The sequence below is a fragment of the Solea solea genome, chromosome 6 (genome assembly GCF_958295425.1).
Source record: "Solea solea chromosome 6, fSolSol10.1, whole genome shotgun sequence".
Taxonomy (NCBI): Eukaryota; Metazoa; Chordata; class Actinopteri; order Pleuronectiformes; family Soleidae; genus Solea; species Solea solea.
This window is the reverse complement of record NC_081139.1, coordinates 29,383,007-29,409,587: the sequence shown is the minus strand read 5'-3', so window position 1 is coordinate 29,409,587 and position 26,581 is coordinate 29,383,007. Positions and strand designations below refer to the sequence as shown.

Here is a 26,581-nt window from a genome sequence, read left to right as displayed (position 1 = left end):
TTGTCGTTATTATTATAATAAAAATATTGCTCGCAAACATCACTGTCACAGCCAATGTTTTTATTATAACGATGATAGTCAGTGGACCACATGTCATCAGTTTGGGGGCCGCATGTGGCCCAAGGGCCGTCAGTTTGACACCTCTGTTCGAGATATGGCAAACTATCGAGGAGTTCTGGTAAAGCGTCGGTGACGACAGGACGGTGACGTTATCACATCTGAACCGACTTTTCCATCAGTAAAAAGAATGACGCGTGTTTCAGTTCACTGAGATAAGCAGCAGGTGGCGCCAAAGACTGTGGACACGACGAAGGAGAAGACGCCTCGACTCAAGATTCTTACCATTTTACTTGGGGCGGAGCTTATCGTGAGGTCTGCCTCTCATTACGGATGCTGATACCAATTCTGAACAGGGTCATGTGATTGGGTCCTCAGCTCTTATCTGTAATGTATTTATATATATATATATATATATGTATGTATGTATATGTATATATACACAAATGATCTCACACACAAAGAAAAGGAGTGATGATGAATGTACACTGGGCATGCCCACACATAAAAGTCAAAGCCACACATGTCCGTCGTGTTGAGTTTGAAGCCGCAGCCGCTCGTGGTCACGTTCAGCTGCTAAACCTCACGGCAAAGCTGTTCCAGTGACGCAGTGAAGTCCACAAACACACAAACACCTTCCACACAGAGAGAAACGGCAGATCAAGGTCATTTCTCCCACAACGTTCCACGTTCCATGTGAGCTCCTCCTGAACGTCTTCAGATAACGCTCTAACAACCTCTGAGTAACCCTCGCTAAGCCGGTTCAGGTTTCACACACAAGACAAATTGAGGGTAAAAGAGACGGAGAGACAGAGAGAGAGAGAGAGACAGAGAGAGACAGAGAGAGAGAGAGAATGCCGGAAACTGGCCACAGCCTGCGTGGAAGAGGAAGAGTCACCAACGCGGCGCTCGTTGATCAAACATGGGATTAAGTCTGGTTTCAAATCCTTGGCACCACGTGAGCAAAGCTGTTATATCTGGGTGGATATCCTTTGTGTGGTCCCAGGTAATCCAGTCAGCAGCAGCAGCAGCAGCGGCGGCGGCGGCGGGTGTAAGAGTTTGAGTCCGTTCGTTGGGAATAGAGAGGGAGTCGGGATGGGTTGATGGGAGGGGAAGAGGCCTGGCACGCGGCTCTGGCAGCGGGGAGCTCTCTGTTAGGTCCTGGGATGAATCTGTAACACAGGAGGAGGAGGAGGAGGAGGAGGAGGAGGAGGAGGAAGACGGGAGAGAAAACACACGTACACTTAGAACAAAGGCAGACAAGTGCGAGGATTAGACCCCGGAGAGTCTTTGTGTTTTTAGTCCATCAAATCAACAGAAACGTCATTGGTGTTTTCACCGCGCCGCGTGCACATGTTTCCACAGCTTCCACTTGAACTCAGATCATTTTATTTCCCTTAAATGAGAAGGAAGCCTCTGCAGACTCAGGTTCAGGGACGTTTTCATTCAAACTTTCAGACTGGACACATTTCAATGATGGATTTATGCAACCTCCATGCTGCTTTTTCAGGCTCCAGTCTCAACCTTCATTTCCAATAATATAATTAAAAAGCAAAAGAACATCTGTGTGCACCATGTCTCACTGAGTTCATGACCGTGGACAGTTTCTCAGGAACACTATTTGACGCGCTTTCCTGTCATTACACAGCTCTCTTTTTTCTTTTCTTTTTTACACTGAATAAATCTAAAGTCTCTCGGACACCTCGGAGCCAATTAAACATCCCATAATCCCGCTCATCTAAGACTAATACAGCTGTGACATTTCCAGCACGCTCGGCAGGTGGTAGCCAGGTGTGTGGATTTGATTATGGAGGGTTTTGTGTGAGCCGTGTGCGCATTTTGTGGGCGGGAGAAACAAAAAAGAGCCAAATTATTTAATATACTCGCCCCGTCCATGTGCACCTGTACTCGCTCGTGTTATTTTGGGATAATGTTTCCCAAACTTTTAATGCGGGACACACTTTTTATAGGATGACAAACCGCCGCGACCCAATTTACAATTTAAAAGAGCAAATTTGTGCACAATATAACGTTAAAGAGCTTTTCTTTGTTGGTAAATGAATCACAACTTCATCACATGCATGTGTTTAATGATTCTTCAGTAAAAGGTTGTGAAATTGTTGTTTTTTTTCATACAATATTCCCATGCTGTTGTTAGAGTGGGGTCAGCGTGAATGATTTGTTCTCTCCGGGTTCAAATGAGAGTCCAGATTCTAAAGCAGTTTGTTGATTTGTTTACGGAACTGATGGAGAAACCATGTTTTCCACAGTCTGTACTTTGTTTCTCGTCATTTAAATTTCACGGTCGGATCAAATGTCATGAAATGAAAAAGACAGAACTGGATTTCACTGCAAAAAATACGGAACTATAACCACAATCAGGGGAAAGTGACTTGTTTCCAGCAAAATGATCTGCCTTAATAAGTAAATCAGGCCAAAAATGCTGTGATTAGATAAATATACTGAATTCAAGTTCAGTTTTTGATTTTTTGCAGTGTATCTTTTACGTGTGTTTCTCCCATGATTTTTATCCCTGACATAACATCAGCCTGGCACATGCACATGTTAATGTTTATTAACTTAACATTTTCCCTTTTCCTTAAATGACTAAACCCTCTGCAGGCGTCTCTGCCAGAGTCGCACAGTTCCAGTGTAAAAACTATAAAGACAATGAAACGTAAATATCCAGTTTTGCTGGTGGACGTAGTGAAGACGTCGCTGAGATTAAAACATCTGAACTTCTTCAATGTTAAATTAGCATCACCCTCAAATCTGTAATCTGGATATGAGCGGAAATCTGATCAAGACGATCTGGATTAGATGAAACTTCTTTGGAATCTGATGAGTTACAGGTGGCATTGATTTAAACGGTGATGTCATTCTTACTTTAAAACTTTAAAAGAAACTTACTTCATTTAGTTAATTCAGACTGAAAAAAGTCATGTTGTTGAAAACTTGATCTCCTTTATATATATATTTATTTTTACGGTACAAGCAAATCTTCGAATTCAGTTTTTGATTTTTGACTCTCATTTGCTCACAGAAAGAATGAATGAATGAATGAATGAATGATTCATGAATCTTAGTGTTTTTATATAGCTCTGTGTTCCTGACGCTGAAAGCTTCTGAGAACTTTCTTCTGCCTTTAAATAAAAGGCTTTAATACTTGTTCTCCTTTGGTCAGTGTTTCAGTCGTTCCTCGAAACAAGCTCCACGCTCACATTTCAACACGGTGCATGTGTGTCATCTACTGCTGCTGCTGCTGCTGCTGCTGCTGCTGCTGCTGCACAGCGGCGGCGACACATCACAGCGCTGGAGCGCACAGAGAAACGACCTCTAGCAAGAACAAGAGCAGTAACAGGTGACACGTTTACGGCTCACTCTCCGCCTCACACACAATCCACCAGAGGTTTGTTAGTGCGAGGAAGAGGAGGAGGAAGAAGAGGAAGAAGAAGAAGAAGAAGAAGAAGGGCTGTATGCAAATGCTCACACGTGCATGTGTGTGAGAGTGGTGTTTTTTTGTGTGTCCTCTGTCTAAGCAGCAGCAGCAGTTGTTGCAGCAGCAGCAGCAGTAGCAGCAGCAGTAGCAGCAGCAGCAGCAGCAGTAGCAGCAGCAGCAGCAGCAGCAGTAGCAGTAGGAGGCAGCAGCAGCAGCAGCAGTAGCAGCAGCAGCAGCAGCAGCAGTAGCAGTAGGAGGCAGCAGCAGCAGCAGCAGCGTGGCGCTCAAGGATGTTAGCTGGCAGCAAAGCCATCTGCATTTTAATTCACCGGCCGCATTAAACCTCAATTTACCCAGGATTCAGTTAGTGAAAGAAGCCAAGGACAATTGCAAAGAATTCAGTCGCTATAACCCCCCCCCCCCTTTTTTAATACCCCCGCCGCCCTCCTGTTCCCATTTAGAGCTAAACAAATCAATCGCGCCGCTGAGAATCCTCTTCAAACAGCACTAAAAACAGACGACTCCAGACAAGAGAATACATCAAGATCCATTTAATGTGACAGAGACAATGAGAACAGCAAACACTAACAAATAGAAATGAATCAATAGCACAAACTCACTCCTGCACCCCTAAACCTGGATAAAAAAAGATAGAGAAAAACGCCGCAGGGGTGGCGGCGGCGGCGGCGGCAGGGGCGTGGCCACGCGTCCGTTTACAGCCTCGTACTTTTTAAAATAAAGTCATTTATTATTGATCCCAAATGACAACGCTGTGATTTTCTGTTTGCTTCACGACGGCTCTGCTGAAGGAGAGGAGAGGAGTGAAGGAGAGGAGAGGAGTGAAGGAGATGAGAGGAGGAGACTGAACATCATGAGGCTGGATTTCGCTGCAGGTGACTTTTGCTCTGAAACGTCCTGTCGTGTGCTGTGTGTGTTTTTAATGTGCTTTTATTATGAAGTATGGACTGAGACTTTAACCTACACCTGCTCATGTCTCTCATGGTGGTGGACAGAGTCTCCAACTGTCACCTGTCTGTCTCTCTCTCTGTCTGTCTGTCTGTCTCTGTCTCAATCAGCGAGTTTGTACGTCAGAGGAGTTAATGATGCGCTGCTGCCTCCATCATCAGGTTCACATGTGTTGTTTTGTGACTCCCGTGTCTGAAGAAACTTTACAAACTTTATTTTCCAGCTGCAAAAAGGCTGTGTAAGAATAAACTAAATCATTTAGTCTGCTTTACAACAAGAGTGGATGTTAATACCTCTCTATCCCGTCTGGTTAAAGCTCTGTTATGTACATTTAATATAAGATTCCATGTGTTTAACGTCATCAAAAGCAGGAGGTGTTTTCATTCCAGCCGTCTCGATTAAGGTGTATAATTGTTTGGTGGGAGCGAGAATGGATTGATCTATTTAGCCAGTGGAGCGGGTAATGCAGATCTATGGCGGGCGAGTGTTTTTGGCCTCTCTCGCGCTCTCACTGTGACTTCCACAAACAAAAGCGCCTGCCTTGTCTGCTGCTACAGAACAGGCAATGAAGGGCTCCCTCTCTGAAAGACATAAAGAAAGAAAAGAAGAAACATGGGTGTCAGGGACGGGCTTTTTGTGAGGCTGCTTATTTTTCATGCCATTTTTTCTTTCTTTATTTTATATATAAAAGATGGATGTGTGCGTGTGTGTGTGTGTGGGAGCGTGGACACGTGTGCGTGCGGCTGCCTCATTACGCTTCACTGACACTTTTCAGAGCAAAAATGGAAAAAACCTGCAGGATATAAAATGGCCCGAGAAAGAAAGAAAGAAAGAAACAGTGTGGTGTTTGTGGCGCTCGCTGTCTCGTGACGACACAAATACAAATGAGGCAATTTGGCCCGAGAGGCAGGTGAATGAGGAATGTTGATTAAAAAGGGGGCAGCAGAGTGCAGGATGAAAGGCCCTTTTCATGTAGCCTGTGGGTTATGCTGTGCACTGATAGCTGCTTCAACAAGACCCTCACAACAGAAGGGGATCAGGATATTAAGTGGCCTCTGATAAGAAGCCGCACAACGTGCACAAACACACACACACACACACAGCCTCGGAGTGAGTAGCATGTCACAGATTAGTGCCTAATGGGATTGGCAGAGTGGTACGAGGCTCTGTAATCAAGCCCACACAGTGGCTGATAGCAGGGACAAGACACGGAACAAAGGAAACTATAAAAGGAGGAGGGACAGATGCTGCCACTACATGCTGATCACAGGCTCTCTGTGCTGTACTGACCGCTGTGCGCTATTCTAGAAAGTACCTTTAGAATCGATACTTGAGTAATAAGGAAAAGAAGCTCAGCAGAAAAGTCACTTTTTATAATAATATTACTGAAGTAAAAGTACACAGACCTGTCGACCTCTGTGCACTTTAACATGAAACGACGCTGTGTCACTTCAAACTACGTGAATACGGGAATAGTGGCGCTCAGTTCATCAGTGCAGCAACACACAGGCTACAGTCTGTGGGGCTAACGTTAGCAACGTTAGCCTACTGGGAAAAGACGACATTGACCAATCATCGCGATGGTTTCACTAGTATATGTGAGAGGTTTGATTTTCACTTGTATATGTGAGAGGTTTCACTACTATATGTAAGAGGTTTCAGTAGTATATGTGAGAGGTTTCAGTAGTCTATGTGAGAGGTTTGATTTTCAGTAGTATGTGTGAGAGGTTTCAGTAGTATATGTGTGAGAGGTTTCAGTAGTATATGTGAGAGGTTTCACTCGTATATGTGAGAGGTTTCACTAGTATATGTGAGAGGTTTCACTAGTATATGTGAGAGGTTTCAGTAGTATATGTGAGAGGTTTCACTCGTATATGTGAGAGGTTTCACTAGTATATGTGAGAGGTTTCACTAGTATATGTGAGAGGTTTCACTAGTATATGTAAGAGGTTTCACTAGTATATGTGAGAGGTTTGATTTTCACTAGTATATGTGAGAGGTTTCAGTAGTATATGTGAGAGGTTTCACTAGTATATGTGAGAGGTTTCAGTAGTATATGTAAGAGGTTTCACTAGTATATGTGAGAGGTTTGATTTTCACTAGTATATGTGAGAGGTTTCAGTAGTATATGTGAGAGGTTTCACTAGTATATGTGAGAGGTTTCAGTAGTATATGTGAGAGGTTTCAGTAGTATATGTGAGAGGTTTCACTCGTATATGTGAGAGGTTTCAGTAGTATATGTGAGAGGTTTCACTCGTATATGTGAGAGGTTTCACTAGTATATGTGAGAGGTTTCACTCGTATATGTGAGAGGTTTCACTAGTATATGTGAGAGGTTTCACTAGTATATGTGAGAGGTTTCACTAGTATATGTAAGAGGTTTCACTAGTATATGTGAGAGGTTTCACTAGTATATGTGAGAGGTTTGATTTTCACTAGTATATGTGAGAGGTTTCAGTAGTATATGTGAGAGGTTTCACTAGTATATGTGAGAGGTTTCAGTAGTATATGTAAGAGGTTTCACTAGTATATGTGAGAGGTTTGATTTTCACTAGTATATGTGAGAGGTTTCAGTAGTATATGTGAGAGGTTTCAGTAGTATATGTGAGAGGTTTCACTAGTATATGTGAGAGGTTTCAGTAGTATATGTGAGAGGTTTCAGTAGTATATGTGAGATGTTTCACTAGTATATGTGAGAGGTTTCAGTAGTATATGTGAGAGGTTTCACTAGTATATGTGAGAGGTTTGATTTTCACTAGTATATGTGAGAGGTTTCAGTAGTATATGTGAGAGGTTTCAGTAGTATATGTGAGAGGTTTCAGTAGTATATGTGAGAGGTTTCACTAGTATATGTGAGCGGTTTCAGTAGTATATGCGAGAGGTTTCACTAGTATATGTGAGAGGTTTGATTTTCACTAGTATATGTGACAGGTTTCAGTAGTATATGTGAGAGGTTTCAGTAGTATATGTGAGAGGTTTCACTAGTATATGTGAGAGGTTTCAGTAGTATATGTGAGAGGTTTCACTAGTATATGTGAGAGGTTTCAGTAGTATATGTGAGAGGTTTCAGTAGTATATGTGAGAGGTTTCACTAGTATATGTGAGAGGTTTCAGTAGTATATGTGAGAGGTTTCACTAGTATATGTGAGAGGTTTCAGTAGTGTATGTGAGAGGTTTCAGTAGTATTTGTGAGAGGTTTCACTAGTATTTATGAGAGGTTTCAATAGTATATGTGAGAGGTTTCAGTAGTCTATGTGAGAGGTTTGATTTTCAGTAGTATTTGTGAGAGGTTTCACTAGTATTTGTGAGAGGTTTGATTTTCAGTAGTATATGTGAGAGGTTTCACTAGTATTTGTGAGAGGTTTGATTTTCAGTAGTATATGTGAGAGGTTTGATTTTCAGTAGTATATGTGAGAGGTTTCAGTAGTATATGTGAGAGGTTTCAGTAGTATGTGTGAGAGATTTCAGTAGTATATGTGAGAGGTTTCACTAGTATATGTGAGAGGTTTGATTTTCACTAGTATATGTGAGAGGTTTCAGTAGTATATGTGAGAGGTTTGATTTTCACTAGTATATGTGAGAGGTTTCAGTAGTATATGTGAGAGGTTTCAGTAGTATATGTGAGAGGTTTCACTAGTATATGTGAGAGGTTTCACTAGTATATGTGAGAGGTTTCAGTAGTATATGTGAGAGGTTTCACTAGTATATGTGAGAGGTTTCACTCGTATATGTGAGAGGTTTCACTAGTATATGTAAGAGGTTTCACTGGTATTTGTGAGAGGTTTCAATAGTATATGTGAGAGGTTTCAGTAGTCTATGTGAGAGGCTTGATTTTCAGTAGTATTTGTGAGAGGTTTCACTAGTATTTGTGAGAGGTTTGATTTTCAGTTGTATATGTGAGAGGTTTCAGTAGTCTATGTGAGAGGCTTGATTTTAAGTAGTATTTGTGAGAGGTTTCACTAGTATTTGTGAGAGGTTTGATTTTCAGTAGTATATGTGAGAGGTTTCACTAGTATTTGTGAGAGGTTTGATTTTCAGTAGTATATGTGAGAGGTTTGATTTTCACTAGTATATGTGAGAGGTTTGATTTTCAGTAGTATATGTGAGAGGTTTCAGTAGTATATGTGAGAGGTTTCAGTAGTATGTGTGAGAGGTTTCAGTAGTATATGTGAGAGGTTTCAGTAGTATATGTGAGAGGTTTCACTAGTATATGTGAGAGGTTTCAGTAGTATATGTGAGAGGTTTCACTAGTATATGTGAGAGGTTTCAGTAGTATATGTGAGAGGTTTCAGTAGTATGTGTGAGAGGTTTCAGTAGTATATGTGAGAGGTTTCAGTAGTATGTGTGAGAGGTTTCACTAGTATATGTGAGAGGTTTCAGTAGTATATGTGAGAGGTTTCACTAGTATATGTGAGAGGTTTCAGTAGTGTATGTGAGAGGTTTCAGTAGTATATGTGAGAGGTTTCAGTAGTATATGTGAGAGGTTTTACTAGTATATGTGAGAGGTTTCAGTAGTATATGTGAGAGGTTTCACTAGTATATGTGAGAGGTTTCAGTAGTGTATGTGAGAGGTTTCAGTAGTATTTGTGAGAGGTTTCACTTGTATTTGTGAGAGGTTTGATTTTCAGTAGTATGTGTGAGAGGTTTGATTTTCAGTAGTATATGTGAGAGGTTTGATTTTCAGTATTATGTGTGAGAGGTTTGATTTTCCGTAGTATATGTGAGAGGTTTCACCAGTATTTGTGAGAGGTTTGATTTTCCGTAGTATGTGAGAGGTGAGTTTGGATTATGGCCTATACGGCCCCGCATACTGACTCTCTTCTTCTTCTGATTTTATTCGGTAGCAGCGAGTCACACAGAGAGTCAGAGTGAATGTAGTGGAGTAAAAGTTCACCACGACACTTTCCTGTGATAAATGTGACACCGTTTTAGATGAAAAACTGCAGCAACTTATCTCTTATTGAAGCGCACGCCGCCTGTGGCTGGGTGATAAATATTTACAGTGGGTGGTGGAGCGTTCAGCGTTTGTGTCACGCCTGCCCAATCATGCACGGCATGTAAACACACACTCTGAGTATTTGGGTTAATGAGAAGTCGTATGAACACATGAGTCGCTGGGTCCCACTCTGCACAACACAGTGATGTGAGGAAACGCGAGGAACCAAAACAACAACAACAACAACAACAACAACAACAACGACGACACAGAGCCTTGAGAAGAAGAAGAAGAAGACGACTAACCTTTACAGAAGCAAGAATGCAGCTCAGTTTCTGTCGAAGCATCCTTTGCATTTTGCTTCCAGAAGCTAAAAAGGGGAGTATGGCTGGGTGTTCTGCAAAGAGAGGGTCAAGAGAAAAGGACACATGTGTGTTTTTGGGTAGAAAAGAAGCTTGACCTCTGACCTGTTGGATTCCAGTGAATAAATGTGCATTTTCTCTATTTTTTTAAGTGTGACTGTTTCCTAAGGGCCAGTAAAGTCCCAGAAGGTGATGTTTCTCTGTATTGTGCACATGGTTAGATCTGATTCTTTCTTCTCTCTATAATCATGTGTTCAGACCTTGTAATAAAACCCATCCTCCGTGATCTGATCACATGGTTAGCGCGATATGACTTTAAAATTCATCCTTAACACTCTGATCCACTGGATCCAGAAGACTTTCTCAATCTGTGTGGAACGTCTAAAACATGTTTAATCTGAACATGCTGCCAAATCTGTAATCTGGATCAGATCGGGATGAAACGTAGTCTCATAGTCAGTTTTGCCCATTAATGGAGAGACAGTTTAGGGATTTCTTTAGTTAAGAATCTACCCTGAGACGACACAAATGAACGGGAACAGACTCCCCCCATCACAAAATATTCAGATTGACGCTTTGAAAAGTGAAAAACAGGAAGTTGCTAACAGAATAAAAAATAACTTTCTTGGCTAGTTAAGAGGAGGCGGAGTCTCTGATGCGTCCTCCACGTGGGCCCCATCAGGTGCCCTGTTTCTGAGACCGTATGAAGTCCATGTCCACTTTGTAGGTAGACGGGAAAGGGTGTAAACAAATATAAACTCAGAATCTGAATCCCCTGCGTCCTCAAACCACGTCCAAATGTGGTTTTTGTGATCAGATCTTGGAGGATGCAATGGGGACGTAATGGGAACGTTAATACGGATGTTACTACCAGGTCTGAATGGAGTCAACGTGACATTTACTGAGGTGACAATAAAACAGTTTTTATTACATTTTGTAAGAATCTGAAGAGAATCCACAGATCCACCCAAATCAAAACCTTCTGGGACTTTTACAGGCTCCGTATAATTCATTCTTGGGTTACATATACAATCATCATCATTTTGAGAGGTGCATTATTTAAAGGAAAACCAAATACTGCGGCCTTACCTTGTCAGGCTGGAAAGCCCCCCCTTCGATCAGCATCCTGCTGAAAATGTTAAACCTGAGGTGAAAGCCTGAAATCTGCAGAACGACCTTGGGACGAGCCCGCGTGGTCTAACCTCCGCTGTCTGTCTCCCTACCATCACATCAGCCTCTGCTTCTATTCACAGTCGTTGTCACCAAGCAGTGAGAGAATGCAGTGTGTGTGCGTGTGTGTGTGCGCGCGAGTCAGTTAAATGAATACAAATGGTGTGATCAACCTGTCACAGAGTGCCGGACTGCTGGCTTTGAGGACTTAACTCCCTTCATTATTTGTGCATGCAGCAGTTGGAGTGGGTTTACAGCTGAAGGCGGCGGCGGACGCAGAGTGGCCGTTAACTTTCTGTGCCCGAGGCCGAGCCCGCCTGTTCGTTTACAGCCACGTCGCTCACGTTTCCGTTTGCTTTCATGGACGAGAACCTGCCGAGGTTTTAACGGGAGGTTTTCTCGGGCCACAGTCGTACGTGCACAAAGGCTCGTAAGGCCTTGTTAACACATCTAATCAGCGTTCCCAAACAGCTCCGTCGTTATTTCGGCGTGACTTCCTGGCTTCGAGTCGGAGAAGAGAAGCAGGAACATTGAAAACTGTACTTGAAGCACACAGAGCAGGCATGTACAGTATCAGTGTGTGTGTGTGTGTGTGTGTGTGAGCGAGAGAGAGTGTGAGGTCTCACCCTTGTGGTCTTGATTTTGTTCCCAGAGGAGCACATCCATCCAGAGTTGTCAGGCAGAGTCTTACACTCTTCTCCCTCCAGACACGGTTCCATCTCACACCACCATTTCCCAATTACGATGGAAGCTGGAGGAAGGTGAAGCAGACACGGCACAGAAAAATAGGTGAGTCCACACACACACACAGTCGTGTAGAAATGCATTCATATGTATGTATGTATGCACACAGAGCGAGAAAAACAACGTTTAATCAGTCAATTTTATTTGCAAAGCGTTTATGGCGTTCTGCTTTCACGTAGAAACGTGAAAGCGGTTCTCTTCATACGCGTGGAAACTGAGGTTCCTGTCCACACAAAATCTTCATCTACATGAAAACACACAAATCTCACGACAAGTCGAAAGTTGGCGACAAAAGTGTCGAAGCCTTTTTTTCTGCAAAGATTTGAGACACAGAGGAACCAAACAGTCACATGATGAAGCACATCAGCCACTTTAAAAATGAGTCATTATTGTTGTACAAGCTGCAGTGTGTAAATATAAAATTGTTTTGACGTAAACAGGCTTTTTTACAGAGTGCAGAGTGAGAGCCTCACACAATAATTACAGCCTTACAGTGAAGTAGCTCCAAAACATTGTAAACAACACATTTAGCATCAAATCTGACATTTTGTACCAACTCAAATATTATATATAATTATGTTCAACGCAGGTGCAACAGTCGCACACTCTTGCCCTCGCTAAGTTTCCATCATACAGTTCCAGCACGACTTGGCTCGGCACGGCTCGACTCTGCTCGGTTTTCCATCGCTATTGAACCTCCTTAATGGGGGTGGAGTCGTGAAAGCGAGGTGGTAAAAAAACTTCCTTGTAAAAATATTGTAAAATATTCAGTGTATGTTGAAGGTGCTTGAATAGAGAATAGAATATCATTTAAAATGGGAATAGTGATCAACACACTAAAACTACACAATTTGTACATGATCTCAACGCACAACATCATCGAGAGCAGAGAAACCCGACAGTTCACACAATGAGCAAAAAAACTCCTTTTTAACAGAAGAAGAAATCTCTAACAGAACCAGACTCACAATGTGCCAAGACAGGTTGGGGTGGAAGGAAAAAATGGGGGTCAGAGGAGAGGAGAGGAGAGGTGGGGGACAGAAAGGACAAGAGGGAGGTGAGGTTGAGAGATGATGTGTTTCGATGGAACTGAATTGAATGTTAGTTAAGGAATGAACCCTGACTGCGTCCTTCAAACCTGACACAGGTCAAAGGTCGTGGTGTTTACAGTAGCAGCGGCAGGGTCAGCGCAACATGGCTGTTGTCTTTCTCGCCATAAAACAAACCTCTTCCTGTACGCAGGCACATTTGTTCCTGTTTGTTGAAGTTACATACTACTGCTTTAAAAAAAACCACGAGTAAGCAGAGTTTAAAATGTCGTCAGAAAACAACGTTGCAGAAGAAGAAGCCACAGTTTGTGCACATGACATTCACCCACACACTGTATTATGAGCTGAACACACAGCCGAGTAAGTGAATGAATGATGTTTCTGCGGCTCTTTGGCCTCAGAGCGATCGTCACGCTGCTGCTGCGCGCAGACGTTCACTCTTGACAATATTGTCTCATACGACCCGAAATGAATCATTATTTTGTTTGGAAATGGCTGCGTCGCGTGTAAGGAGCGCACACTCATTTTTAATCAAAACTAATTGCCTCTCATTAACACAACGACTGAATTCTTCCTGCAGCTATTTTGACAAAAACAAATATGTTCTCATCTTCTCATCAACATCTCGCTCTCGCTCCCTTTTTATATGTGGTTTCTGATTCTAAAAACACTTTTTCATGATAGATGAGCAACCTGAGGAAAAAAATAAATAAATAAACAAGTGGATGAATAATTAGGCTGCGGGCTTTGTTTACCTACAGTATATGTTCTTGTAATTAACTCACCGCAGCCCATATGTTCAGTGAATCCGCCCCTGTTCTCTGACACTGAGCTGTTCTGATCTGGAGTTATACATCTGTAATACTTGTAAACAGTAAGTCAGTTTCAAACCTGACGGAGCTGTCAGTCCTGCACCACCACTGTTTTTAAAATGTTCTCATCCTTTACACGCCGATGCCAGCTGACATAGGGCGAAAGGCGGGGAACGCTACGGTGGCCCTGAAGACTCACCACCAACGTATGGAAGAGACAGAAAAAAAAATGGTAATAATGTGAGTATTAACTAGCAAGACGAGCAAAAAAAACAAGATGAACGGCTGATTTAACCACGGAACACAAATGACCGCAGTGGCATCTCGTGGGAAGGGCTTTAAGACGTGCCGCACCGCGTACCGGACCGTACCGGACCGTACGGACCCACCTCACCTTCTTTGTGTTTGCACACCAGCCAGCAGCACTGCCCCACAAACCGGAACAAATTACACAAACTACTCGTGTTGAGTCTTCAGGGCCACCGTAGTACACCCTGGACAGGTCGTCAGTCCTTCACAGGGCCACAGAAAACCCACATACACACACACACGGGGGGAGAACATGCATCTCCATGATGAAGAAAGACCGTTGTTGTTCAAAGTCTCTTTCCTTACGTACAATCCAGTCTTTATGTGACCACTTCCTTTGCGGATGTAAGTAACTGATATTGCCAAGATGTGGGCTGAGAGAAGAGAGATGTAACGCGTAACTACTCAGCTCGGAGATTTAATCACCGAATTCACTGACGACTTCTCTGATGATCTGCTGTTTTGTATATTGTATTTGTATATTTTCAAAATTTGAATATATATTATATGTATATCGCCGTGCTTAACAAATGTATTAGACCAAAATCATTATCTTATGTTTCTGTAACGGGTAATACACCCATGTGTAGAAGCTCTTTAACCAAAAGTGATATTACTAATGCTAAAATGTCATTATTATTGTCATCCATGTATTTACAAAAGAACTGAAAAAGCACATCATTGTTTCTTGATGAAGACGTCAAGTTACAGCTATTTCCTCTCAGTAATAAAAAGGTGTATTCAGTTTGTGTCATTTTTAGTTTTAAACAGAATTCTCTCTGAGTCAATACTGTGTGGGCGTTTCATTTCCTCTTTATGGGAGAAGAATATCTGTTACACAGCTGGAGAATTATCTTTTTGAAACAGTGTGAAATGGCACAAATTGTTGTAGTTAAATGCTTTCAAAGATTCAAAGCTGATATCAGTATCTCGTTTTCTTTGTGTGTGTGTGTGTGTGTGTACGTATGTATATTTAGTTTTAATCCATCAATCTGTCAAATCTGGCATATGTACACGTTGTGTCGCATGATTGTAGAAAGCACTTTTCCAAACTCATGTTTCTGAACCTTTTGGAAAAATCTTTTTATTTCTCTTGTCCTCCCCTCTCTCAGTCGTTGCCATGGTTACTGACAAACCACCAATCAGTTGTTCGTGTGAGCAACATGTCGTCCTGCGGTGATGGAAGGAGACGGTTAAAGTGCCGTCCCTCACAGAAAGAGTGTGTGAAAGGACACGCGCTGCACCCACACACGCACACACACACGCTGCACAAAGACTTACCCCCCACTGGTGTTAAGTGAACTTACAGAATCTTGGCTGACCTGGCTCCTGCTTCTCGTGCCCTGCAGACACTGAAAAGCCAGAATGAGAGCATCCACTCACCGCGCTGTGTGAACCTGCCCTTTGGCTTCCCCTATGGCTGTTTACCTTAGCACCTAATGACCACATGCTGGTCCACGGTCCGCTGTGATTGTGCTGCCTCACACTTTATCATCACACCTCTGTGTTCAGCCATGGGCTCAGCACACGTTTCACATTGTTAATCATGTTTACGTTCATGTTTACGAACCCAGTCCTGAGGAGAAGTGCTTCATTACTTCTATGGCGTGATGATGATGATGATGATGATGTAATGCCACCACCACCATGTTTTTCAAATTAATTTGACTTAAAAAATACTTATTTGTCACCCAAAGGAGCAGTTTAAGGGCAAGTGGGTTCACCGAAAAATGCATGTGTGGTTTTTTCTAGGGAAACATTTTAATAATTTTCATTCTTGTTTGGATAATTTTTGATAAAAGATATAACAAAAAAACAATAAAAATCCAGTTCCAAGCACAAACATGGCATCATTGTTTGGGATAATATCATTTGTGCCTTCTTCTCTATATATAAAACTATATATAAACTATATAATATATAAACTGTATTTCTGTGATGATAAAAATGTATGTATAGTGTTTCTGAGAGTAGGAGGAGTCAGCAAACCAGTCATAATCCTGGGAAATCCCAGTCCTGGATTATTGGTTTTCATTCTGTATTAAGGCACCGTTTAATATTTACTCTTGAGACTTGAGCATGAACATTAAAATAGGAGAGCTACGCTCGTTAGCCACTATATTAGGTACACATGACACCTATTACCTATTATTACCAATAATCTAGTCTCCTCATTTTAACCCAGAGAACTACTGCTCATTTATTTCCTTTTTCTTAAATTAGATTTAAAACTTTCCTTTTTGATAAAGCTTATAGTTAGAGTTGGCTTATGGAAACCTGGATCATCTCTTAGTCAGGCTGCTATAGACCTAGGCTATGTCATTAACCTTGTTCTTTGTTCTTTCTCTCCCTATTTTGTGTCTTTCCTTCCTGTCCTCTCTCTCTCTGCGTCCTCATCTTGCAGGCTGCAGGATCCAGATCCAGTTTTCGAGGCTATTCTTCTTCTTCTTATTATTATTATTATTGTTATTATCATTCATATCATATCATCACCATTATTATTACGCTAGAATCAATTGAATTTAATTGAAAAGTGAATCAACCGTTTCTGAATATATTCAGAACGACGGCCATTTTGTGTTCAAAGTCACTGAAACCGCTGTTCTTTCTCGTTCTGATGCTCGGTGTGAAGTTCTTCAGCAGGTCGTCTGGACCATGTCTACGAGCTGTCGTGTGATTGGCTGATGAGACAGCAACTCATTTGCATGAACATGTGTGCCTAATAAAGTGGCTGGTGCGCTAACCGCCCCATTTGTTTGCTAGTTTCTGCTTCATCTGTGTCATTTCACTTGGATGCTTGTGTAGTTCACAGTTGGGATGTAAATGGCGATGGTCAACAAAGTTGCCTGATTCAATGCCTTTCCACACGCTGAGGCTCTTTTTTGGAATATCCCACCAGAGAAACACAGCACTGCCTTCTCATTATCTGCATATGTTTCAGAGTGCAGCGAGTTAGCCGAGAAAATGATGTCACTTCTCAGAAACTGTGAACTTCTGCTCTGTGTTTTAAATAAAAAAAAAAGTGATTTCCTTGACACAAAGCAGATCATGTTGATAATCCAGCGACTGCAGTTTAGCACACCTCTAATTACTGTCTTGACAGCTTCATATTGTGTACTAAAAGGAGAATAAAAGTTTAATGAGCAGAAATGTATCTTATAAATATTCATATACATACTTAAGGCAGTTTTAGTCGGTGTGCAGAACAACTGTGTTCTGACGAGGAGGAGGAGGATGAAGACAGCACACACAGTTCATGTCTGTCACCGGACCAGGACATCTGGCTCTGACCTTGACCGCTGGAGAGGAGCCATCTCTGGGTTCGGGGATCCCTGCACGACTCTCCGGTGACCGCTGACCTCCATCAGTCGTTTTACTTTAACTACTCCCCGTGCAGTCGTCAGCGTAGAGGGCGCGACCTCTGTTCCTACATCAGCAAACTTTATTCCTCCTCAGCGTCTGCCGGGCAGTGAGGAGGCACCAATTACAGCAGCACCATTGTCCTAAACCTGGCTTCTGGATTTTGGACTATTCATTTCGTTGGATTGACGATTTTAAAGGTGCAGTGTTTACAGAATCTTATCGTTCACAGAGCTGGTAACTGCTTCTCTGCTCCTGCTCCCGTCGTCTGAGAAGTGTCCAACAGTGACACTTGGTCCTGTTAGCGTCACTGTTAGCAAAGATGGCTGACACGTTCACATTCTGGGACTAATGTCCCGTCTCCCCACGAGTGGGTCTGAAAAGTGTGGAATTAACGTTGCAGTTTCAAGCCTTGGACCAAGTGTCACTGGTAACAAAACAAAGAAAAACAAAAAAAAAACAAATTAAAGAACTTTCTCGACTCGGGTGAAACTGAGGTGAAGCACAATTGTTCAAAAATACTAGCCCTATTCTAGTAATACAAAGCTAAATGCTAATCAGTGAAGTATTCCTGTAAGGAGGCAACAAAATGACGAGAGCTTAAAGTGAGCAAACACATGGAAACCATGGACAAACCCACTGGGGACTGATACTGTCAGCCCAGATATAATCCTGATTATGACCCTTATTATAACCCTTATTATAATCCTGATTATAACCCTTATTATAATTCTTATTATAATCCTTATTATAACCCTTAATATAATCCCTATTATAATCCTTATTTTAACCCAGATTATAACCCTTATTATAATCTTTATTATAACCCTTATTATAATCCTTATTATAGCCCTTATTATAACCCTTATTATAATCCTTATTAAAGCCCTTATTATAATCCTTATTATAACCCTTATTATAACCCTTATTATAATCCTTATTATAATCCTTATTATAACCCTTATTATAATCCTTATTATAACCCTTATTATAATCCCTATTATAACCCTTATTATAATCCTTATTATAACCCTTATTATAATCCTTATTATAATCCTTATTATAACCCTGATTATAACCCTTATTATAACCCTTATTATAATCCTTATTATAACCTTTACTATAATCCTTATTATAATCCTTATTATAACCCTTATTATAATCCTTATTATAACCCTTATTATAACCCTGATTATAACCCTTATTATAATCCTTATTATAACCCTTATTATAATCCCTATTATAACCCTTATTATAACCCTTATTATAATCCTTATTATAATCCTTATTATAACCCTTATTATAATCCTTATTATAACCCTGATTATAACCCTTATTATAACCCTTATTATAATCCTTATTATAACCTTTATTATAATCCTTATTATAATCCTTATTATAACCCTTATTATAATCCTTATTATAACCCTTATTATAACCCTTATTATAATCTTTATTATAACCCTGATTATAACCCTTATTATAGGCCACCATCTTGTGCTGCCATGTGTTTGTCATGTTCTAGCAGAAGCTTTGTACTCAAACATGATCAAATATCCTCTCTCATAAGTGAAGGCTGTGCACTTAGGGAAAGGAGGGACGAGTGGACGTTTGTTCCACTCTGCTGTTTCACCATCAGATGTCACTGCCTCTCATCAACATGACCCTCACACGCGTCACCGACCGTCACAGATGACAGATGAGCGCGGAATAATCAACAAACCAGGAGAGAATGTTTGATTGTAGGCGCTGACCACGCAGCGGTCTGTCGTCGGCCGTGTTGATGGACAAATAACCCGTGAGTGAGACTTGGGTCTTGATTGAAAAACATGAAGCGATGGACCTTTTACAAGTGCATCTGTCAGATCATCAGTGAGCTCGCGCTGTGATGGATTGACCCTGTCAGGTAGCAGCATGTTTCAACACTTTGACAGATAAGGAGGAGAATTGATCTCTGTGAATATGAGTCTCTGAGCCAGTGAATACTTTTTTTTTAATCTGAGCCCAGTGAAGACTTTTTTAATCTGAGCCCAGTGAATTCCTTTTTAATCTGAGCCCAGTGAAGACTTTTTTAATATGAGCCACTGAAGACTTTTTTTAATATGAGCCCAGTGAATTCCCTTTTAATCTGAGCCAGTGAATACTTTTTTAATCTGAGCCACTGTAGACTTTTTTAATCTGAGCCCAGTGAATTCCTTTTTAATCTGAGCCCAGTGAAGACTTTTTTTAATCTGAGCCAGTGAAGACTTTTTAATCTGAGACCAGTGAATACTTTTTTTTTAATCTGAGCCCAGTGAAGACTTTTTTAATCTGAGCCCAGTGAATTCCTTTTTAATCTGAGCCCAGTGAAGACTTTTTTAATATGAGCCACTGAAGACTTTTTTTTAATATGAGCCCAGTGAATTCCCTTTTAATCTGAGCCAGTGAATACTTTTTTAATCTGAGCCACTGTAGACTTTTTTAATCTGAGCCCAGTGAATTCCTTTTTAATCTGAGCCCAGTGAAGACTTTTTTTAATCTGAGCCAGTGAAGATTTTTTAATCTGAGACCAGTGAATACTTTTTTAATCTGAGCCACTGAAGATTTTTTTAATCTGAGCCAGTGAAGACTTTTTTAATCAGAGCCAGTGAAGACTTTTTTAATCAGAGCCAGTGAATACTTTTTCAATCTGAGCCAGTGAATTCTGTTTTAATCTGAGACCAGTGAATACTTTTTTAATCTGAGACCAATGAATACTTTTTTTAATCTGAGCCAGTGAAGATTTGTTTAATCTGAGCCAGTGAAGACTTTTTTAATCAGAGCCAGTGAAGACTTTTTTAATCTGAGACATTTGTTGAAGTTAATCACTGCATAATAAAGTGTTTGTGTTTCCCTTTTTTATTTACTTTTTGGCTGAGTGACATGAATGAGTTGCCTAATGTGGAGCAGAAAGCAGTTAGGTTTTAAATCCTCACAATTTGTTGGGTTAAATTGACAGTTTTGGGGGTGAAGGATCGATTCAGGCCGTGTGGGTGTTTTTCCTCCTCCTCTTTACCTGAGTACTTTATATGTCAGCGCTCTGCAAGTGCCCTGATTACACAGTTATTAACTAAACAAGCGTGCAATCAATCAGCCATTCATAAAACCAGGCAAAACAGCCCCGCGATCAAGCAATTTAAACTCAGAGAATTACAATAAAAATATCCGGATTTTTTCTTTAGTTTCCTTCTCAGTGAGACGAGCGTGTTGTGCAACAGCAGCAGAGGATTGAAAGTAGGTCAAGGGAGCATGAAGAAAATGCTGCAGGTGTATAATTAGAGCGAAACTCAGGCTGGAACCTGCTAAACCCGAGGTCACACACTGCATCACTCTTTGCCCCGTCACAGAAACGAGTGAGGCCAGGTTTTATTGATTTTTACACAAGCACAGACGTTTAAAAAGTAGAGCTGCACCGTTCTGGAACAATGTGAATCCCGATTCTCTGGCACCACTCTTGACCAAATGATTAGGCATTCAAGTAAAGAGTCTGAACACCGCTCTGCATAATGGGCTTATTGTTATTATTGTAGTGGCTTAAGTGACATATGGCACGTTTCCGCTAGCTCGACTCGTGACGTCATAACCAGGGAAAATGTGAGCGCCGTCACAGGAAGAGAAACAAGCATCAAAGTGAACCGTGCCGAACTGTAGATCAGTGAAAAAGACGTGAAACGTGGTTTAATCTCCGACATTTAGCAAAGGAAACGTCTAAAATCTCGTCCTTTAACAGAGGAGTCTGGTGTATTTAGCGACAGCACTGCTGAAAGTGAACCTCTCCTTAGCACGGGAGCTCAATTTAATCTCAAGTGGGCCGGTCCAATAAAATAATAGCATCATAACCTCTGTTTTAACTTTAATGACGAGTCTTTTTAAAGAACATGACATTTCTGGAGAAAAATAAGTGGATCTTTAACATTTAGTCACAGGTATCTGGAAGTGAAAAATATCGTATTTCACATTATGATTAGATTCTTATTCCTAACAAATTCATCCTCTGGGCCGGATTGGACCCTCTGGCGGGCCACCACTGGCCTGCGGGCCGTACATTTGACACCCCTGGTTTAAAACCAAAGGGCTGTTTCAAGTCTGAATAAAGAGGGATGTTCAAACACTGTGAGTGTGTTTCTCTCACTTCCACACACACATTCCCTCTCGTATCTGTGTTTCCAGCCCACTGACGTTCAGCAGCTGAGGTGACGCTCCAGTCACGTGATTTCTAAACGCCTTCCCACCTCCCACAAGCGTTATTTCAGAGTTTGATTTATTTCATTTTGGTGAAACTGTGCATATTTCCATTCAGCTTTCCCATGCACACACACACACAATCAAAAACGCACATAATAATCAGGCTGATGGAAACCAACCCACTGAATCAGTGTGTCACTGTAAATGTCTTCCTACTGCCAATGTGTTCTTCTTTATGTGGGTACAGAAGTGAGTCAGGTAAAAAGAATGTATCTCCCACACAGCTGACATGTAGACACGTATATGTGTATATATATATATATATATATATATATATATATATATATATGTATATATATATATATATATATATATACATATGATCACACCTGGGTTATTGTTAACTGTCTCTCTGCTGCTTCACGATCATTATCCTCAACTGTGTCGAGTGACAGGGACATCATCATGTTTACGTCTGTCAGTGTGTGTGTGTGTTTATGGTTTTCTATTGTCCTGTCTAATCCTTTCCTTCTGTCCATTTACCCTGCAGCAGTATCTGCAGCAGCTTTTGTCTCGCCAGCCACATACAGGCACAGTGGAGGGGATGATATGACAGTGTATTCTGTTTGTGACAATAGTGATTTCCCTGTTTGTGTAATTATGATCCCATTGTGACAAAAATCTCTGGATTACTACTGTATGTAGTAAAATGCCTCGAGAGAATGTTCGCTGTGATTTGGTGCTGCGCTGTTGGGTGGGCGGAGCAACAGGACAGAACACAAACAGAGTCCGGGGGCCGTGAATGATTCACACTTTAAATAGTTAAATTGTTAAAATCTCTGAAACTTTTTTTTGTTGAGGAAACTCTGAGCTCTCAGTCACACCATTATCACCAATGTTAAAATACAGTGGCGTAAATTTAGGGACAGGAGGCAGATTTGCTCTCTCATCATCATCCTCCTCTTCCTCACATGTACTTCACACACTGGTGTAGTGACATTAGATTAAGATGGAGCAGGACATGAAGTGATAATAATAATTATTATTATTTGTTTCATATGGAAGCTCATTTATGCCCGAAAGAAGAGGTACAATTTAGCCTTGATATTAAATATATCCTCAAAGTAAGTCGAAATTATGAGATAAAATCATAATTATGACTTTTTATTTCATAATTATGACTTTATCTCATACTTATGACTTTTTATTTCATAATTATGACTTTTTATCTCATAATTATGACTTTATCTCATAAGTATGACTTTTTATCTCATACTTATGACTTTATCTCATACTTATGACTTTTTATCTCATACTTATGACTTTTTATCTCATAATTCTGACTTTATCTCATAATTCTGACTTTTTATTTCATAATTCTGACTTTATCTCATAATTCTGACTTTTTATCTCATAATTCTGACCTTTTATCTCATAATTTTGATTTATTTTATTATCAAGGCTAAGTTTTACCACTTTTTATTTTCTGTCAGAAATGGACTTCCATAATATAATTTTCTACGCACTATGAATTACTACGAATTCCTCATCTCCATCGTATGATGGAGATGAGGAATTCTGACCATACTGTTGATGTACATCAACAGTATTTCTGATTTTCCTAAGTACCACCACAGGAATCTTGCATACCTCTAATGGTACACCTACCACAGTTTGAGAATCTTCCATTAATGCGTCTGCCCACAGGAACCATCTGAAATGCACCATGACAACCTGTCATGCTCGGCGTTGTGCGCCTGCAGCCACACAGAAGGGTTCATTCCCCATCAGTGATCGGCTGCTCACTGGCAGCTGCGTGCGTTTGTCTCGCCCGAGAAAGAGTTTCATGCAGCTACTGCAGCTACTGCAGCTACTGCAGCTACTGCAGCTGCTGCAGCGACACGACGGGGGCATCTGCATGCTTGTGTTGAGTCACTGACTGCATTATGTACAATGTGTGTGTGTGTAAAGTGTAGCTAAGGGCTTACACGTGTCGTACACGAGGATAAAAGCAGTTGTGCGGCGGCTAATCCGAGTGCATATGATTGGCCCAGCGAGGCTGGAGAGATCTGAGTGTTGTGTTGGCCCTGACGTAACTGGGACATAGTTCTCCTCGTCAAAGACAATAATCAATTCCCACGACGAGGCCTAATCTGACAGCAGACTCACACTGAGCATGATGCCTAGCAAAGCAAACGCGCTCATCACATCCAATTATCTTAATAACAACCAAAATGGTTACCAATGGCAACTGAAATAGCTCCATGTGATGACTGGAGACAATAGGTGGTTAATGACCAACAACACAGCTCATCAGGGAGAATCTGCTTCAGCACTACTATGTTTTCATTTAAAATTGGATTTTCTTTTGTGATCTGTGTCCAGACAAGACGTTCCACCGGCATGTTTACGTGAAACGGACACACTTATGTCTGGGCTCAATCTGAATACATAAATAAATAAATATGTGAATAAACAAAATTAATAAATATTACCTTAACTTTGAAAGTATTTCCATCCCATAACTCATTAAAACATATATCATTTGACCATTAGAAAGTTCTACTCAGAAGAAACAACAACGTAATTTGTTTTCTTACACCAAACTGAAAGTTAGACTGGTTCAGTAGATTTCTAATTTCGGCGTGTCTACTTTTGAGTGTCGGCATCTCGTCTATTTCTCACGCAGTTCCTGGCAAAAATAGACAAAGAAGAGAGAAGATCTGTTCACTGAATAAATATTACACTTTCTAATTAGAAACTCAGTGTGAACCAGACTCACAGCTGGTACACTAGTGAGTGGAAGAACCAGGAAGTGAACGTGTGGAACTACATCAACATTTCCAAAAACTAAGACCTAGACTAAGGCATTCCTCCTCTGTTTTTAAAAAAGAATCCTGTCCACACACACTTAGCACTCAAAAACATCTTTGTCCACATGAAAACATAAACTCAATTCCCTCAGAAGCTCAGAAGAGAAACACAAACGTCGTTGTAATGTTTAAACATGTTGAAAGTCACAAAGAAACATTAGCAACATTAGCAAGTTCAGCTACATCCAACGGCACGACACAACTTTCTTTTTCCTTGTTGTCCACACAACTGTGTGCGTGTTTTCAGACAGTTTAAAACCCCAAAACTATGTTTTCAAAAATACAAGCTTACGTCTGGACGAGGCCTGAAAGTAGAGCTTTTCATTCACGGCTGATCGTTGAGTCATGGCTGAGTACACGCGCATCGTCGTGCATCATCATGGTTTCTAAAGGAAAGGTCTCTGTTTTCATACGTCCAGACTAAAATGCAGTTTTCAAAAGCACAGTAGTCTGAATGTCGCCTGAGCCAAAGATATAAAGTTTTCTCTCCTCCAGTCTCTGTGTCCAAACCAAGTGACCTCTGAAGATAAACTTCTCGTTTGTTATATCTGTGCCCTGACTGTTCCACTTTTTTATTTATTTATTTTTTGTGGCGGGGGTGGGACATAACCTGTGTATGTAACAGTGGCAGCAGGTGTCCCCCCAGGGGGGGTGGGGGTGGGGGCGGCAAGATGAGATGAGCTGGGCTGCGGCATCGTTCCTTATCTGGATGGAACATTAATAACACTGGGACCTGGGGAGAAAGCTCCATCTGGGCCAGGCCGGTGTGCTGCTAAGGGGCCGGACCACTGACTCCATAAGTCTATCATTTCTCACATGGTGCACCGGTAGCCTGTGTGTGTGTGTGTGTGTGTGTGTGAGTGACAAACACACACAATCAAACCGCTGGAACAGAGTGACCCCTCTGCCTCTGGTCATTAATTTACACACTTTAATTAACCAATGTGTTTGCAGCATCTGACACGTCCAACTACAAATGAGCGCTTGTGTAGAACTACATGGTTATTTTTATGTTTTTATTGTCTGCCCTTCAACCCCATGTCCCATAGAGGCTCCAGGTCTAAATTAATAACAAACAGCTTGATTTGTGTTTGGCTAACACCACACCACATCTCAATGAGATGGAGTGTGAGTCTGAAAAGTGGGCGTAGTCACTCTCCACTTCCAAGAGGTGGTGTGTGTGTGTGTGTGTGTGACCGGTGGATGTAGATTAAACTGCCTCTGAACTCATTTGGACGGACCGACCACCGATCAGACCAATGATCAGGGTGATGTCACCAGCGGGCTCGTCTGGGTTTTCTGGGAGCGATGGCGATCTCGTAATGACGTCTACAGACTTCTGTCACTGACAGCTGCTGCTTCTCTACTATCAACGTTTTAACATCTAAAAGAAAATTGTTCTTCTTTGGAAGAGAAGTCTCGAAGTCGCTGGAGGATTTGTCTAGGTTCACCCAAGATAACGTGCCTTTCAAAAATAAACAAATGTCCGTTACATTATTGTGTAATGAGTTCACACAATGCTGATTAAGCCTCGAGGCTCCACACCACTCTCTCATTGCGTGGCAGGGAGAGAGTGGTGTGGATCACATTGAGCTTCTGAGAGTTGATTCTGTAAATTATGATTATCCATCAATCTGGAACGCAGCAGCTACAGATTATGAGAACCCGCAAAAGACAGTTACACATTCTTGACCCCGCCCACCCCTGTAGTGCTGGTGTATACACACAACCGCTCCCTCAGTCAGGTCTGACAGTACTGCTTGTTAGTATGTAATAATGTAAAATCCTCACAAAGTTACACACGGCAGCTTTAAAGCAGGTGGATATTGAGGCGATGAAGGCGTTAACCACAGGAAATATCAGTGTGTCACGTGTGTGTCCATCAGTGTGACGGTGTAACGCTGCTCAGTAAAGCACATCTCGCTGCTCAGTGACTTGTCACTTCCATTTTTTCCACCACTCCTTCTATAAGTGCCGGTTAATCCATACACTAACGGTAAAGATTCACCTGCCGCAGGAGGCGTGAAGTGTTTGAATGAATGAATTCTTCTACACCACTGTAGGTTCTGATTTCTATAACTCTCTCCAACATCTGCTCACAGCTGATCCTGGATGCTACAGGGCCAGTGTTTTAACAATTATCGGGGTTAACTGGCAGAAATGAAATATACAACCTAAAAGCACGATTGTATAAGTGTATAATGGCTTAAAAGAGTCTCAGGATAAGCCTTTCATAAGTTCCGTTGCTTTCAGAAGGTCTGTAAGTGGAAGCTTTACGACACAAATAAAAGACTTTCCTGG

At 41.3% G+C, this 26,581-nt stretch overlaps 1 protein-coding gene across 4 annotated transcripts in view; it reads right to left on the bottom strand.

The window, feature by feature from the left end:
* Positions 1-336: 336 nt before the first annotated feature.
* LOC131460557 (chemokine-like protein TAFA-1) overlaps positions 337-26,581 on the bottom strand; it is a 147,787-nt gene continuing 121,542 nt past the window's right edge. For 2 of the 4 annotated variants that reach the window (XM_058631161.1, XM_058631163.1), the window contains exons 4-6: positions 11,557-11,681; positions 9,704-9,795; positions 337-1,229 (exon numbers count right to left, since the gene is read on the bottom strand). In XM_058631161.1, coding sequence (XP_058487144.1) covers positions 9,769-9,795; positions 11,557-11,681 — 152 coding nt within the window. In that variant the 3' untranslated portion in view covers positions 337-1,229; positions 9,704-9,768. Of the gene's footprint in view, positions 1,230-4,021; positions 5,044-9,703; positions 9,796-11,556; positions 11,682-26,581 lie in introns of those variants that run through there. The other 2 variants (XM_058631162.1, XM_058631165.1) reach the window with 2 other exon arrangements.